Source organism: Lycium ferocissimum, unplaced genomic scaffold (assembly GCF_029784015.1).
Source record: "Lycium ferocissimum isolate CSIRO_LF1 unplaced genomic scaffold, AGI_CSIRO_Lferr_CH_V1 ctg9531, whole genome shotgun sequence".
Taxonomy (NCBI): Eukaryota; Viridiplantae; Streptophyta; class Magnoliopsida; order Solanales; family Solanaceae; genus Lycium; species Lycium ferocissimum.
In genome coordinates, this window is record NW_026727760.1 from 17,283 (window position 1) to 33,103 (window position 15,821).

Below are 15,821 nucleotides of genomic sequence, written 5' to 3' on the forward strand. Positions count from 1 at the left end.
ATTGTACAACTGGGACATATACATTGCAAAAAAAATGGCCCAAACTTTACATTACAAATCGCTGAACCAAAAATACAATAGGCCCATTCTTATATCTAAAAGAACCAAAGTTTTTCTCGTTATTTTGGTATCCCCGTCTTTGTCCGTATTGTGTTGCCTCCAATCTCTCTCCTTCAATACTTCGTATACATCAATACTTCAAAATCAAACCTAATGCAGCTCGAAAACCTCATATACATTAGCAATTAGTGAAAGAAATCAACAATTGTTTCCAGTTTTTTCTGCAATTTATGGTTTGAAAAACTTCATCTACATCCTTATTGTGCAATTCGTGATTTCAATTTTTTTTGCTGCAATTCGTGATTTCAACTTGTTTCAATGGAGGCTTATCCTGAATACCTTCTTCATAGTGGTCAATGGACTAATGACAATAAATTTGTCAATTTTGTTGCTGATTGTATTGCTATTGGGTCTACCTTCAACTTTGAAAATTTAGTTAAAGCAATTTCAAAGCAGATCAGACTAGATACTCAGTTGAATGCATTAGAAATTAAGTTTGTTCCAAGGGATGGTTTGATGCCTATCCTAGTCTACAATGATACTGGAGTTCAGGTCTATATCGAATTGAAAAAGAAAAATCCAGAGTTTACCGACTTTGCGCTCTATGTCACGGTGAAGAAGGTTGAGAATGATTCAGTTGCTATAAGCTCGAGTGGTATAAATAGAGGCAATTTTGTACAAGAGGTTGATACAATAGATATGATTGAGAATGAAAGTGATAATGAATATATTGAAAACAAGTATTTTGGTATAATAGATGATATGTTACACAAAGAGGTTGAGGAGGATCAGGTTTATAAGAACAAGGAAACTGTTGTTAGTGTGATGCATAACTATGTTATTCAGAATAATTTCCAGTTTAAGGTGAAGAGATCAAGTAAATCAAGGTACAATTATAGTTGTATATTCAGTTTTATTTTTGTAAAAATATGTATATTGACAAATAAATATGTATATTGACAAAGTTATGTGTCTAAATTGTATAAACCTGTATATCAATGTGTACTGATTTGTGATTCCCCCACTGTATATATGTGTATAAACCTGTATATCAATGTGTACTGATTTGTGATTCCCCCACTGTATATATGTGTATAAACCTGTATATCAATGTATACTGATTTGTGATTCCCTCATTGGATATATGTGTATAAACCTGTATATCAATGTATACTGATTTGTGATTCCCCCACTGTATATATGTGTATAAACATGTATATTAATGTATACTGATTTGTGATTCTCCCAATGTATATATGTGTATAAACTTGTATATCTATGTGTACTGATTTGTGATTCTCCCACTGGATATATGTGTATAAACCTGTATATTAATTTATATTGATTTGTGATTCCCTGGATATATGTGTATAAAAACTTGAATATCATGTTTCCTGGATTTTTTGGTTTTGTACAAAATTGTATATGATAATTAAATGTTCTTTAACAATAGGTATCACCTTTCATGTGTGGATGAAGATTGTGTTTGGTTTTTCAAATCTTCTGCCATATACAAGGCAGAAATATTCAAGGTGAGAAGTTTCAATAATGTTCATACATGCTCGTTTAGTGAAAGATTCTTGACACAACGTCATGCTACTTCTAAAGTAGTTGCAAGTATAATCAAGGACAAATGTGTTGATCCAAAAACAATTTACACTGCAAATGATATTATAAGTAGGGGTGGGCGTTCGGTTTTTCGGTTCGGTTTTATCAAACTTCGGTTTGGCTATTTCGGGTTCGGTTTTTTGAAGGTGGACACCAAACACCGAACCAAACTAGTTCGGTTCGGTTCTTTCGGTTTCGGTTTTTTAAAGTTCGGTTCGGTTCGGTTTCGGTTTTTTCAATTCGGTTTTTTTAATATAATATTAGAAGCGATTCCATTGACACTAATTCATAATCTCAAAAGCGATAAAACATAAAACTGATAAATTGAAATCAAAATCAAACAAACAGATACACAAGAACGTAAAAACTATAATCATGACATAGGATTACTAGGTGTTATATACATACCGTAAGAATAATTAAGAAAACACATAAAGGATATACATTAATCCTAAAGAGACATCCTAGTTACCTTTCTTTGTTAAGGATATTTGATTTTTTCAATTGAAGTGGAAAATTAGGGATACAAATGCAAAAGAGGACTTATTACAATTGGGTTTTTTTTTGCTTTAAACTTAATGAACCTAGACTATTTTAATTTTTTTGGGTAATGTATTAAATTTCGGTGTGCGTTCGATTTTTCGGTTCGGTTTTATCAAACTTCGGTTCGGCTATTTCGGTTTCGGTTTTTTGACGATGGACACCAAACACCGAACCAAACTAGTTCGGTTCGGTTCGGTTTGTTGAAGTTTCGGTTCGGTTCGGTTCGGTTTTTCGATTTTCGGTAATTATGCCCAGCCCTAATTATAAGCGACATACAAAAACAACACGGGGTTGAATTGAGCTATATGAAAGCGTGGAGGGCTAAAGAAATAGCAATGGAAATGATAAGAGGAAACCCACATGATTTTTATAGGGAGGTGCTGAAATACTTGTATATTTTGGAGCAGTCAAATCCAGGAACGATTACAAAATTGCACAAATCAGAAGATGGGCGCTTTCTCTATGTATTTGTTTCGCTGTTCGCATGCATTAAGCGGTGGGAATATTGCAGGCCAATAATGGTAGTTGTTGGAAGATTTCTTAAAGCAGCATACAAGGGTACCATATTGACTGCTTGCACACAAGATGGAGCTGGTGAGTTGACTGTATCTATTTTCTGATTGCAGCTTGTATGAAAAATTTGTATATTCTTGTATTTTAAATGAGAACTCCTAATATAATAGCTGGCCATTATAGAATCTTGACACAAGAGTTAATGCGCATGTCTTTTTCATCTTTTGTAGAAGTCTCATCAGAAGACTTGTTAGTTTTCTGGTTTTTAGAGACTAGTAAATTCAGATTTGATCAAAATACTACAGAGACTTGAAATTTTTGAGTGCTTCTTTTATATGCTAATAATCATTATTTGTCATGAAAAATCCTTCCGCTTGCTTACGCAATTGTGGATTCTGAGAACAATAAATCTGGGAAGTGGTTTTTCATTCAACTAAAAGGTGTTTTCGGAGTGCGAGAAGGGATATGTATAGTTTCGGACAAACATGAGGGAATCTTGATCGCCACAACATCTGTATATCTAGAAATTCCACATTGTTTTTGTATATTTCATTTGTGGGGAAACATATCAGATCAATTCGAGAAACATAAGGACCAGCTGCATGACCTCTTCTGTGTTGTGGCTAATGCTTGCACCATTTAGAAATTTGAATACTTTATGACGGAAATATCTAAAATTGATGAGAGGGTGCCTGGTTACTTGCATGAAATTGGGTATGAAAGGTGATCTATGTTACACTCAAAAGTGAAACGATCAATGGTCATGACTTTGAATATTGCGGAGTCGATTAATTCATCAAACAAACATGCTAGAGACATGCCAATAATGCGTGTGCTGGAGTTCATGACAAACTTGATACCACAATGGAACTACCATAGTCGGAAAAAAGCAATGAAATCATCCACCGCGCTTAGCAAAAAGTATGACAAACTCATTGGGGTTAATCTGCTTGTGGCACAGAAAATGACGGTTAGCTAAAATCCTTTATAATTTTGTATAATTCTGTATAATTGTGTGACATATACATATCTGTTTGTATATATTTGTATAATCTTGCATATGTTCGTATAAAATACTGTGGCTTTTCTTTAAAAAAAATTCAGCTAAAGCCTGCTACAGACAAGTTGTACACTGTATTTGAAGGAGTAAAGAGAAACATTGTATGCCTTGAAGATGGAATATGTAGTTGTGGGCGATTCCAAATGGATGAAGTTCCATGTCCACATGCTTTGGCGGTTATAAAGCTCAACAAATTGACACCAGCCGATTATTGCTCATTTTACTATAGAAGGAATCATATCCTTGCAACTTATGAAACTCCAGTATATCCCATTTTGGATGAGAGTACATGGGTGATCCCGAGAGAGGTGCTAGAGAAGGTGGTCCTGCCACCAAAAGGGAGAAGAAATGCAACAAGGCCAAGAAAGAAAAGACTCCAATCGTCTTCAGAGAAAGCGAAAAAGAAGAGGAAATTTTCATGTTCGGTGTGTGGCCAAGATGGTCACAGTAGGAAAACATGTGGAAATCCACCAAAAGATTGAAACATTAGGATTCTTATTGCATTTGTTGTCATGTTGGGTAGTTAACATTCATAAACAAAAGTGTTTTGCTTGTCAATAACGCTGCTCCTATGCCACTAAGATTCTATGTTGTGTTGCACTTGTCAATAAAAAGTGTTCGCTTTAGACTATATACAGATTCTCTTACATATGTTTCATTATACATGTATTCTCTTGTATAAATATTGTATAATCACGTATATCCCCTAAAATGGAGCTTTCTGGTGAAAAGTGATAGATATGAGGGGAATGGAATCACTTTAAAAATAGTGAAAAAATATGCAGTATATGTATAAAGAAGTATAACTTTAAGTACTGGTTTTCTTGAGTTCATAGCAAACTTTCTCATAATGACAAATTGAGTTCATGAGATATCTATAACTTTTTGTATAATCTTGTATAATCACGTATATCCCCTTAAAAAGAGGATGTGGATTGCCCAAGATCAGCAAATATTACTTGAGAACCTGTGATACCGTAAAATAAAACCATTCAACACTCAGTAATCATCACAAACGTACACAATAAAAGTGCATTGCATTGATTAGCAATGTTATACCCCATTTAACCGGGTCAAAGCGGAGTACAACATATTGGTGATTCCTAATTATTTAACTTAAGGAGTCGCCACCTTATTATTTTAATGGTGAATTAGGACACCTAATATTAACTAAAATGAAGCCAAACTAAACTCTACTTTTTAAGGTCTCACGAACCTAATAAGTTCTAGTTAAGGGTTCTAAATATCCTAATGAGAAGGTATTAGGCATCCATTAGAATCCGTGAATTACGGTTACCGGCCAAACTTAGGTTAATAAAATTAGGCTTTGAAAATTTGTTAAGACACAGAGGTTATATCCTCTTTGAATATATATAATATATGGAACCATAATTACGTCATTGTAAAAACAAAATAAACTTTTGATTTTAAGAGCTTAACCTATAAGGATATTTTGAATAAAAGTGGGCAAAGATTTGAGAACGTTATTTTTTTAATTTTTAAGGCAAAAATAAGCTCTTTAACTTTTTAGAAGAGTATACAAAGGCAAAATTAATTATGAAAAAGATTTGCCTCAAGGTAGAAGTGGGTTAATCTTTTAGCTCATATCAAACTTGTTTTTCGCTTATTGGAAGACTTCCTAGTAAAAACTTTAAGTTGAAAAATTTATCCCAAAAAGAATGTTCAATGATTCTTAAGCTCTGATTTGTATTAAAAGCATTTAAAAATGATCCAGTGATACGAAAAGTACTTTATCTGATTACTCCTTTTTCAACTATTAATTATCTCAAAGGAAGAAGTCAATTTGCAACAAGCTAAAAAATGAACCACGTCTTTTTCTTCTATGAAATACTATCGGTGGAAAGGCCTACAAATATATACCTAAATTCTCAAACCTTGAAAATATTATAAAGGACTTCTAAGAAAAACTACCACCGGTTTCCCCTTATATCAACTATTATTTCTAAGTTAATACCAGTATTGGTCCTATACTCATATTAAGAGAATCATTTTATAAACATTATTAAAATAACAAGGTTATGACCGAATCAAATAAAAGAGAACTAAAATAGAGGATTCCCCTGCTCCCAGTTCATTTTCAACTCGGATGGGAGAGGGCGAGGAACTGAATAATGAGGGATGATAACTTCGTTATCCCTTTTTAACTCCGCTCGAATGCATAGAGCGATAGATACTTGACGGGGCGAAATGCAAGTTTCTTGATCTCACGGGAACATCGAGTCTCGTTTGAGACTCCTCACAACTCCGGATGTCATGCAAAAGAAGAAATAAAAAAAAAGATTAGTGGTCTATTAATATTAATATGATTAATAAGTAGGACTTCAATAAAGGTTCCAATATATAGCAATCTATAACACTTAATGAACAAATAAGGTGCACTGGGCAAAACTTGTATTTGGCTGCTCATTCGTTTCAGTTCAATTTCCAGAACAAAGACACATGAGCAAAGTTAAAAACTAGTTCATGCTTTTCACTCAGTGTTTGGAGGAAGCTAAATAACTAAAATTAATAAAAACGTAATCATGCTAAAATAACCAACTTTATGTAAGTATTTAATAAGTATACAAAGTATACCTCCCTATATACACAGAGTGTATACAGAACAGGTATACCCTGTAGACTTCACGTATACCAGCAAAGTAACAACTCATAACAAGGTAGGAAAGAAAAGTGACCATAGCACAGGGGCCTGTCAAGCATATCAAACTATACATATATCATGTCTACTGTATTTGACCCCTATTGACTCATAGAATATGGTGTATACCTTTATTGACATATCTGACATGGGATTAGGTGGTGAGGTCATGCAGACTCAACAAACTTATAGACTTCCTAGATTTATAAGTTTTACCCCAAAAAGGTTAGCATACACAGGCTTTAGAGGACGAGCAAACAATCTCACCTAAAGTACCCTTTTCTCATATTATCCCTCGAATGACTGAACAGGATATTATTCACTTAATCATGCAAGCAGTAATCAAGTCTGGGTGACATAATCATGATTATTTAAAATTTAGCTAAATGTATGTATACTTACTCATTTGGACAAAGGAAAAGAGAGAGGGTTGGGCATGATGCTGAGCACGCAGCAGGCATATAAAACCACACTATAGGACTTTTGATGACTTATTTAGCAAACACCATCACTAAGACATTTTAGCAAGTGAGTATCCACTCTTAACAAGGTCTGAACACTTCTAACTTGTATACAAAAAGCAGATTTGCCATAAATAGACAAAAAGACATCAAGGATTAGGTGTATGATAATTAAATGAACGGCAGCTTATCAGAGAATACATGTAAGGTTTCAAACCAGTTTTCCACAAGAGTATATATGGGCTAACAGATAAACCCTTTCACAAACATGCGTGCAATGACAACTAAGCTCATGAAGGGTCTACTGTAGACATAATCAGGCAAAGATTTAGGCATGCGTAGATGCACAGAGATCTCAATGACATATGGCAGTTAATCATGATCGATACTCAAATAGGCTATATCAGATAAACTTCAACAAGCACATGGTCTTGGATAGTGTCCCTGCTTAAGCAAACTAGAGATATGCTAATGACTGGATGGGATGCCACTATAAGATTTGCTAACGTGCTAAACTATCACAACAAGATATGCCATCATGGGAATCAAAATAGAATAAGTATATGCTATCATCAAACAAGATTTAATCAACACATTTGATCAATTACCACAACTGCAGCCCTGGGCTTAGCTTATGACAAATGATATTGCAACAGAAAACCAAATCACACCAACTGAAATTAATACAGACTTCAACATATACCCTTGACATGAACTCATTAAACTAAGTAACCAGTGTACAAGTTAAGTTGACTATCCAGCCTATGTATATTAGTTAAATATGAAGACCAACTTGTCAAATTCTTAACGCTGGGCATCCTGAACCATTCCAAGTTATTTTTTTCATCAACTAAGCAGATAATCATACCATTTTTTTCTTAACAAGTAAACCACAATAAGCTGGATAAACATCTTAACATAGAAGGAAAATTGGACTGAACAGGCAAGTCAATATAAAGATGCCACGTCCATTTATCAATTAATAGAACTAAGCCCAATCTTGAAATCAGCAGGCAAAAAAAATAACTGAGCAGGGATGAACAACACATCAGGTTTATTTTACTTCATCATTCTTCCATATTAACAAAATATTACTGAGTACTGTCAGTAGCTCGTAGTTCCACTCAACTAAAGCTATGTATGAACATTTTGGTCTTACACAAATCATAGGTTTGATGCCTAATCTAAACTTACTACCAATAAACAACTGATTAATACACTAAGCGAGCATAGAGCTACACTGAACAAAATTAACCGAGCTTAACTAGCTCCCAGAAAATAACTCATATAACGTCAAATAGAGATTTTAAGCCATGTTTTCGAATGAAACACTGAGTATACTAAATGAGCAACAGCCATTATCAAAAGATAGATGTAACTTCCTATTTTATGACATCGATCATAACTTCCTATTTTTATGACATCAGACAACAAATTTTAGCACAACACCTAACTCGAAACTGAAAACATTGTAAACACTCAAACGAAGAATACAAATAAGCATCAGAATCGAAGCGAACTAAAAGTGGGAAGGAATTGCACTGACCTTTTTCAAGTGCAGTGAACTAGGGACTTAGCCACAGATCCACGCTCGAACGCTCAAACCCGAATCCGATCGAATTATACAAATCTCAGACCAGAAAAATAAAGTAATTTCTTGACTATTTTTTTGCTTTCTCTTTTTTTTTTTTTTTTTTTTTTGTGTAAGGCTACGGCTATATCCCTTTTTTAGATATGAGATTATCGCCGTTCAAAACCTCTCCTAAAATGGTTCTCAAACTTGGTATTTATAGCATAAGATTAGGGTTTTCCGGATTTCAAACTTTATGGCTCCAAAACGAAAATCAAAAGGCTGTTTGAAATCAAATCCCAGTTCTGAAACGTCGATTTTTTCTCACAAATTTCAGAGTTGTTTTTGGCCCTTTGTGTTGACTAGAATCGTTGAAAACAGGGGAGAAAGCAACATCTCAGCCTTTGAGATGGCGGGATACGAAAAAACGTACAGGACTTGCCCAATATGGCGTGACAAACTATTGAAGATTGAAGGAGAGAAAAGTCTTTCATGGAAGTGGAAAGAGAGAAGAAGACAAAGGTGCGGCTGAGGAGAAGAAAATGAAAAGAACCTAACGAATTAAAGGGGAAGGTGGGCCGGGTCGTAGCTAATTGGGCTAGTGTAAAATTGGGTACCTTTTCTCAAATTTCGTGGGTTTCAATTTTGATTTAAGTATCCCTTAATAAATTATATACTAACAAGTGCTTAAGTAAATAAATTATGCAATGCAAAATATAATTACTAGTAGTTACATGACAGTGAAAACTATACGATATCATAGTAGTTGCGCGATAATATTTATAACGTTTAAAAGTAAGTAAATGCTATTGTCTAATTATATAAAATAAATGCGATGCATTTTCATAAGAAATAAAAATGTTAAAACATCCGATTATAATATGCTAGTATGAAAATAATAATAATAATAATAATAATAATTGCAAATAATATTAATGATAATAATAATAATAATAATAATAATAATAATAATAATAATAATAATAATAATAATAATAATAAGAATTATAATAATATTAATAACTATAATATTAGGTGCTAATAATAAAAATAACAATAATAATAACAATAATAATAATAATAATAAATATAATAATAATAATAATAAAAAATAATAATAATGATAATAATATTAATAATAACAATAATAACAATAATAATAATAATAATAGTAATAATAATAATAGAAAGCAAATAATTGTGGTAAAGTATATATAACTATTTGCAAATAAATATTTTGGAAAAGGGCGGGACAAAATCGGGTGTCAACAAGCAACATTATTGTACTTTACAACATTGCATCAAAACAACTTAGTCAAATTCCCTTCTAAAAATCACATTGTCTGTACTTTATATTACCGCTTCAAAACATCTGAGTAAAATTCAAAAAGCAATTATATGCAGCCCCCTCAATTATATGCAGCCCCCTGCTTTTCCTCACGTTTCCTCTTCTTCCTCCCGAACCATCTGCCAGTAACTTCTTTAGTCTCACTAGTTGCATCGGCCTTTTATTTTTTTCTTCCATAATCCCACAACAGGGATCCATACCTGGTGCGATGTATCTCAATGTCAATATTGTCTTTTTTGATTTCTTTACCGTGCACGAAATAATCTGCAAAGACAGCAACAAAAACTCCACAATCACTGTAAACAAAAAAAATATATTATCCATGAGTTAATATAAAAGCAGTAAAAACAGTAAATTAAAATAAAGTGAATAGAAAAAGATACCTATTGATTTGTTGTGGCAGGTTATCAACCAGATTTATCAGCAAAGCATCACTTTGAGTTTTGTCAACCCCCCTCTTAACATTGAATTTGGACTTTTCTAGGAAGTATGGTAGCAATGTTTTGTAAGGTAACAAAGTTTTCATAGCAAGTTTATCATTTTTTGAATCACGTTAGGAGTCGTACACATGGATACACCAATCACTGAAGGTAAAGACACCCAAAACGCAATGTCCCAATTTAGATTTTCCCCGATCGATATAAATCGGGAATAACACATGATCAAATTTGTGCCAAGCTACATTTGCATCACAGCAACAACCTCTAATGTACTCTTCTACTTCATGCTCTTTTGGGATCACAGAAAAATCTTGACCTTTTTTCTCAAACTCCATATAGAGTAAATAAAGCTTCTTGTTGAAATAAAAGTCAGTTGTAGTAAACTTTACGGCAAGATTAGGTCCATATTTTGCCTTCTTCCTCAGATATTAAAATATGACATCCAAATGTTGAGACAAGAAAAGAAGAACGCTGAATATACAGCACATATACCAAAAAATACAAACATATACAGGCATATACCAAAAGTATACATGCACATATAAAAATTTATACAAACATATTGAAGCATATACAAAGCATTTACTTAAGAAACAAACAACACTCAGGCACACGTAAAGATTCAGAAACAAATGAATGGAAAGCCCGAAGGCACACTACAGGAGCAGAGGACGGCAAGTCCCAAGGAACAAAAATCCTCAAATGAGAACAACACATATACATATTTATCCAAAAATATACAGACATTGATCTATACTTAGCTCGGCTATTATCTTTTCTTTTGTTGGACAAAAGTAAATATACAAACATATACAACAGTATATGCTCACATATACAGATTTTGTACAATCATATGCAAAAGCATGTCTGTGTATGTACATTAGGACATATCCTCCCACTATACACAATTAAACAAATATATACAAAATTATACATTTTAAGACAGAAAAATTGGTAATATCGTGTCTTTCAAAGGTCGACCGCTATGTGCAAGCGCCTCGAACCGATCCTTCTTGTTTATATGACACGAGTCAAAAACAAAATCTTTGGGGAGATCATTTTTTCCATCACGATATAGAGTTTTGGGGCTTAAAAATCATGAAGAAAAGAACACCATCTAGACATTTGCAAAAGAGTAAAAACCAGAACATAAAAAGCTTAAAATGAGTAAAAGTTACCGTCGTGTCATATTCATCCCATCCTCAACGAATTCCACAAACTCTTGGGCCAAATCCGACAAGGGATAAAATTCATCAATGTCGCTCATGAAAGGATGCTTGATATCAAAAATACACTTGGATGTACCCGAATCAAAATCTCCCACATATGGATCTGGGGCTAATTTTCCTGGAAATTTCTTTTGTGCCAATTTTTCAGGAGTCACATCTTTTTCTTCAACTTCCATGACAAGTGGTCTAGGAAGCCCAATCTGGGACATCTTTATCTTAGCAACCTCTTCATCACTAATATCCCAAGGTCTAGGGAGCACAACCTGGGACATCTTTATATTGGCAAAGTCTTCATCAGTAATACCACACCAGGGATCGTCCTTGACACCATCAACTGCTTCCACTTAGAAAGAGGAAAAAGATTAATTAAAAAATATAAAGGCAAAGAAAGAAAAAGAAAGTTCATTTTAGTGTTTAAATGTGTGCTAGCTTCAAGGCTGATTTTTTCATGATAAGGGGCAAAATGGGAAATATGATTTTTTTGGTCGGAAAAGCTTGGTGGGAAGATACATATTGATGGAAAAAATCATTTGCAATTGTTTTGGGTGGAGAACCTGGTGGTTATGACATTTGCTAATTTTGGCTTTCCTCATACATGTCACAATCGTGACGGATAATAGTCAAGATACTGCTAGTTTCGATGTCTACTGGTGTTTTTCCATTATGCAGAGGAGGAATTTTATAGGAAACACAAAGGGTCATATGCGACAATTGAATGACTTTATACACATTTGGAGTATGAGAACAACTTAGAGTGGTATACAAGATCACAAGCACAACAAATTCTATGTTGGTTACTGGTTTTTCAGACACCAGTAACCCGTATTTTGCAGGCACCATTGATCCAGTATTTGCAGGTGCTCAGATGCTAAAATCTATGGTGGATCTTGGAAAATATTTGGTGGATTTTTGGAGCAGTTCAAGGTGGTGGTTTTCAATATTTGCAGTTTGGAAATGGTTTAGGGGCTGGGAGCAGATATATTTAGAAAAACCAAGGCTAAGCTACAGCTTTGAATGCATACGGAGACACAAGGGTTCTAAGGTAGAGAGGAGTAGGGAACACTATCACCATGTTCAAATCCTATAGGAGGAGAACATGGTGGTAATTTTTACTAACTATGGTTTCTTTTTTGCAAAGGGTCGATCGCAAGAATGAGGAAAACTTAAACACCGGTTTTTGTGCAGTTGTCTCCGAGCATAGTAAGGATCTTTTGGAAAATTTCGGTGGATTTTTAATCGGTCGAAAATGGGAACAAATGATATATGGACAGGTTGCTACTATATGTATCAAGGATCTTAATTTCATAGGACATGATTTGGTACAGGCCTTGAATATTTGGTACAAATCTACTGATCTTATCACCATAGGAAATGATATAGATGGTTATGAGCAAGTGTTCAAAAATGAAACAAGTGATACAGGAATTCAGAGAAACAGGAAGCTTCACTTTGCAAAAATTGGTATGACAGACCTGATTTGCTGGTTTTTAGGAAATATAGGAAGGGAACTAACCAGTTAGACAGAGAAAAAGATTAATCGAAAGGTTTCAATCCGAAGGCAGAAAAAAAAAGACCAAGTACAGGACGAAAATATACCAGGAAGACCATCAGTAATTTGCTGATTATGCACTTGATCGAGGGGGCGAACATCAGTACCCTCTTCATTTCCCTTGACACTTCACATCTTTATATTGGGAAAGTCTTCATCAGTAATACCACACCAGGATCGTCCTCAACTGCTTCCACTTAGAAAGAGGAAAAAGATTAATAAAAAATGTAAAGGCAGAGAAACAAAAAGAAAGTTCATTGAAAAATACCAAGATGACCATCAATAACTTCCTCATTTTTATTGACGCTTGATTTTGTTTGGTCAGGTTGCATGTTTACTTCATGCACTTGCTCGGGGGGCTCAACACCATCACTTGCTACAACTTAGACAAAGAAAAATATTAATCAAAAGGTTTCAATCCGAAGGCAGAAAAAAAAAGACCAAGTACATGACGAAAACATACCAGGAAGACCATCAGTAATTTGTTGATTTTCCTTGACACATGATGCATTTTGGTCAGCTCGCAAGTTTAGGTCATACACTTGCTCCAGGGGGGGCGGGTTTGGAACATCAATACCCTCTTTATTTCCCTTGATACTTGACGTTATTTGGTCACCTTGCATATTTAGATCATGCGCTTTTTCGGGAGGGGAGAGGGGGGAAGGAGGTGGAACATAATCATTATTGTCAAACCCATCATTGCCTTGATCAGATGTACCGTCCTCATCAGCATTGCCTTGATCACTCGGCTGCTTAATTTTCAGATGCTTGAATATGATTCCAAAGGAAGATACGATGTAAGTGTTGAGCGCCTCAACCTACAAAGATGCAGTACCTCTGAAATGTCACTCCTCAACTGAGAAACTTCAACTTCAACCGTCAACCCATCACTGCTCCCGGAAGGATCGCGTCTCAATACGGGTTATTACTCCTTATTCTGAGGATGAAGTTGTTGAGGCTGCTCCATATTCTGAGGATGTGGTGGGGGTGAAATGTTAGAATCTTCATTCTGAAAACGGGCAAACCCCGTGAAGAAACATGGTCGGCATTGATATCTTCAAAGAATGCAGCAATTTTCAAGTTTATTTTTTCCTCAGTGGTAGGAGAAATGTTGAAGTACTTCATCTACAAAAAGCAAACAATAGGTTAATTTTGTATAGAATATATAATCTTGTATCAGAGAATTTGATAAAAAAGGATACTATAGGCATTTTACTTTGTCTATCACGACCTAACCGAGGGTGCGACGAGCACCTTGGTGTATAACTCCACCCAAAAATCTCTTATCATACTCTCTCATTTACATCTAGGTGAGTCACATAGCTAAATCATACTTTCCATCCATTATTCATACTAATTTCGTTGGGCGACAATTCATTTATATCATCATTAGCAACTATGCCCATATCAATGTACATAAGCCGACGAGGCTAACAAAATAATATCCAAAATATAAGCCGACAAGACCAAACACATCTAACCATATACACATGTCTGCGAGCCTCTAAGAAAAGTATGTCATATCATATAGGCGGGACAGGACCCCGTCATGCCCATAAATATGCACACAAAAGAATAAATACCAAAAGCTGTGGCTCCGAATGAAATGGAGCTCCGCTATGTAGACCCTGAGAAATGAAGCTACGGATCAAGTCTGTCTCCCTAGCCACCTGCGGGCATGACGCAACGTCCACAAACAAAAGGACGTTAGTACGAAGAATGTAGTGAGTATGTAAAGCATGATCAACATCAATATGGAAGCATAATAGACAACATATGAAATAGCATAGGATGGGAGATAATAGTATTATCGTCATAAACACTTACTTGCTTTTCAAAGGGACTTTCCATTTCTAACGCATGATTGAGTACATATATCCATGTCCATATCCATACTCGTTTACATTCCATATCCATAGTCTTATTCGTAGTCATATTTCTATTCATACTCGTATTCATTTACATATTCGTATTCATATTCATATCATATACATATCATTTACATAGCATACCCGACCATGAAGGTTCGGTGTTTCACATACCTGGCCCTACCAAGGCTCAGGGTTATCCGTACCAACCGCAAGCGTGGGTCCGCGCGTATATATATATATATATATATATATATATATATATATACACACATACACACACACACACACACACACACATATATACATATCTATTCTACCCGGCCATATAAGCTCGGGGTTTCATAGTAGCCATACATAGGCACATATACATAAAAGCTCATAGGCATCTCTAGCATCATTACTATCGTTGTTCATTACATCTATCCCTAGAGGATTACTCATCATAAGGAACTTAGTACAATCGTAATATATCGAGAATCACAGCTTAGTAGCTTTTAAAGATAGAATCATTTGGAGGACATCATAGGCTCATAGAAGAATAGATATTTGGCCAAAGAACCATGCCTTATGAAAGAAGGGTTAGCCTTACATACCTTTTCATTCAACTATTATATCACTTGCACATTCTCCTTCAATGCTCATGTTTCTACCTTCATTAGAGTTATACTATCATTAGGAAATCGATGACTTAGCATACATGACTAAAGCTAGAGAAAATTGAATAGCATCTTCTTTATTTATACGACTTCCTTCATATCATATATCAACTCCCAAACATCAATAATAACACTTACAACATAATAACAATAGCCTTTATTCACCTGCATTATCCTTACTTCTCAATTCCCTTCCAATCATCCGTATTCATGATCATAACACACGATTATGTTCATTCATATACAATGTCTAT

The 15,821-nt window shown here is 34.6% G+C and overlaps 3 protein-coding genes and 1 long non-coding RNA gene across 10 annotated transcripts; 2 read left to right on the plus strand and 2 right to left on the minus strand.

Annotated features, from left to right (window-relative positions):
* Positions 1-147: 147 nt before the first annotated feature.
* On the plus strand, positions 148-2,831 carry LOC132046121 (uncharacterized). Its single transcript, XM_059436665.1, has 3 exons — positions 148-947; positions 1,514-1,754; positions 2,619-2,831. Exons 1-3 carry the CDS (start codon positions 379-381, stop codon positions 2,829-2,831), a joined length of 1,023 nt encoding a protein of 340 aa, XP_059292648.1. The 5' UTR covers positions 148-378.
* Positions 2,832-3,481: 650 nt separating this feature from the next.
* Positions 3,482-4,266, plus strand: LOC132046122 (uncharacterized). Its single transcript, XM_059436666.1, has 2 exons — positions 3,482-3,694; positions 3,829-4,266. The coding sequence occupies exons 1-2, from the start codon at positions 3,482-3,484 to the stop codon at positions 4,264-4,266; spliced, it is 651 nt and encodes a 216-aa protein (XP_059292649.1).
* Positions 4,267-9,980: 5,714 nt separating this feature from the next.
* On the minus strand, positions 9,981-10,911 carry LOC132046125 (uncharacterized). The gene is made up of 2 exons (XR_009412604.1): positions 10,206-10,911; positions 9,981-10,118 (listed from the first exon to the last, which is right to left on the minus strand). It is a non-coding gene; the product is annotated as an uncharacterized LOC132046125 (long non-coding RNA).
* A 150-nt stretch (positions 10,912-11,061) lies between these two features.
* LOC132046123 (uncharacterized) lies at positions 11,062-14,189 on the minus strand. Of its 7 annotated transcripts, none has more exons than XM_059436672.1 (4): positions 13,504-14,189; positions 13,318-13,416; positions 11,441-11,825; positions 11,062-11,350 (listed from the first exon to the last, which is right to left on the minus strand). In XM_059436672.1, the coding sequence occupies exons 1-4, from the start codon at positions 13,661-13,663 to the stop codon at positions 11,200-11,202; spliced, it is 795 nt and encodes a 264-aa protein (XP_059292655.1). In that variant the 5' UTR covers positions 13,664-14,189; the 3' UTR covers positions 11,062-11,199. The 7 variants fall into 7 exon arrangements, 6 of the variants coding, with proteins under 6 accessions (XP_059292655.1, XP_059292653.1, XP_059292654.1 ...); XM_059436670.1 differs by having other exon boundaries at positions 13,309-13,416; XM_059436671.1 differs by having other exon boundaries at positions 13,318-13,422.
* Between the last annotated feature and the right edge of the window lie 1,632 nt (positions 14,190-15,821).

What these genes read in the sequence shown, in the direction of transcription:
- LOC132046123 (XM_059436667.1), bottom strand. Translation starts at nt 13,663, where the DNA reads ATGCAAGGTGACCAAATAACGTCAAGTATCAAGGGAAATAAAGAGGGT. An exon ending in AATTACTGATGGTCTTCCTG is followed by an intron (nt 13,423 to 13,503) that starts GTATGTTTTCGT and finishes TCTTTGTCTAAG; the next exon opens with TTGTAGCAAGTGATGGTGTT. An exon ending in GGGATGAATATGACACGACG is followed by an intron (nt 11,351 to 11,440) that starts GTAACTTTTACT and finishes ATGATTTTTAAG; the next exon opens with CCCCAAAACTCTATATCGTG.
- LOC132046122 (XM_059436666.1), top strand. Translation starts at nt 3,482, where the DNA reads ATGGTCATGACTTTGAATATTGCGGAGTCGATTAATTCATCAAACAAA. An exon ending in TTGTGGCACAGAAAATGACG is followed by an intron (nt 3,695 to 3,828) that starts GTTAGCTAAAAT and finishes AAAAAAATTCAG; the next exon opens with CTAAAGCCTGCTACAGACAA.
- LOC132046121 (XM_059436665.1), top strand. Translation starts at nt 379, where the DNA reads ATGGAGGCTTATCCTGAATACCTTCTTCATAGTGGTCAATGGACTAAT. An exon ending in AAGAGATCAAGTAAATCAAG is followed by an intron (nt 948 to 1,513) that starts GTACAATTATAG and finishes CTTTAACAATAG; the next exon opens with GTATCACCTTTCATGTGTGG. An exon ending in TAAGTAGGGGTGGGCGTTCG is followed by an intron (nt 1,755 to 2,618) that starts GTTTTTCGGTTC and finishes ATTTTGGAGCAG; the next exon opens with TCAAATCCAGGAACGATTAC.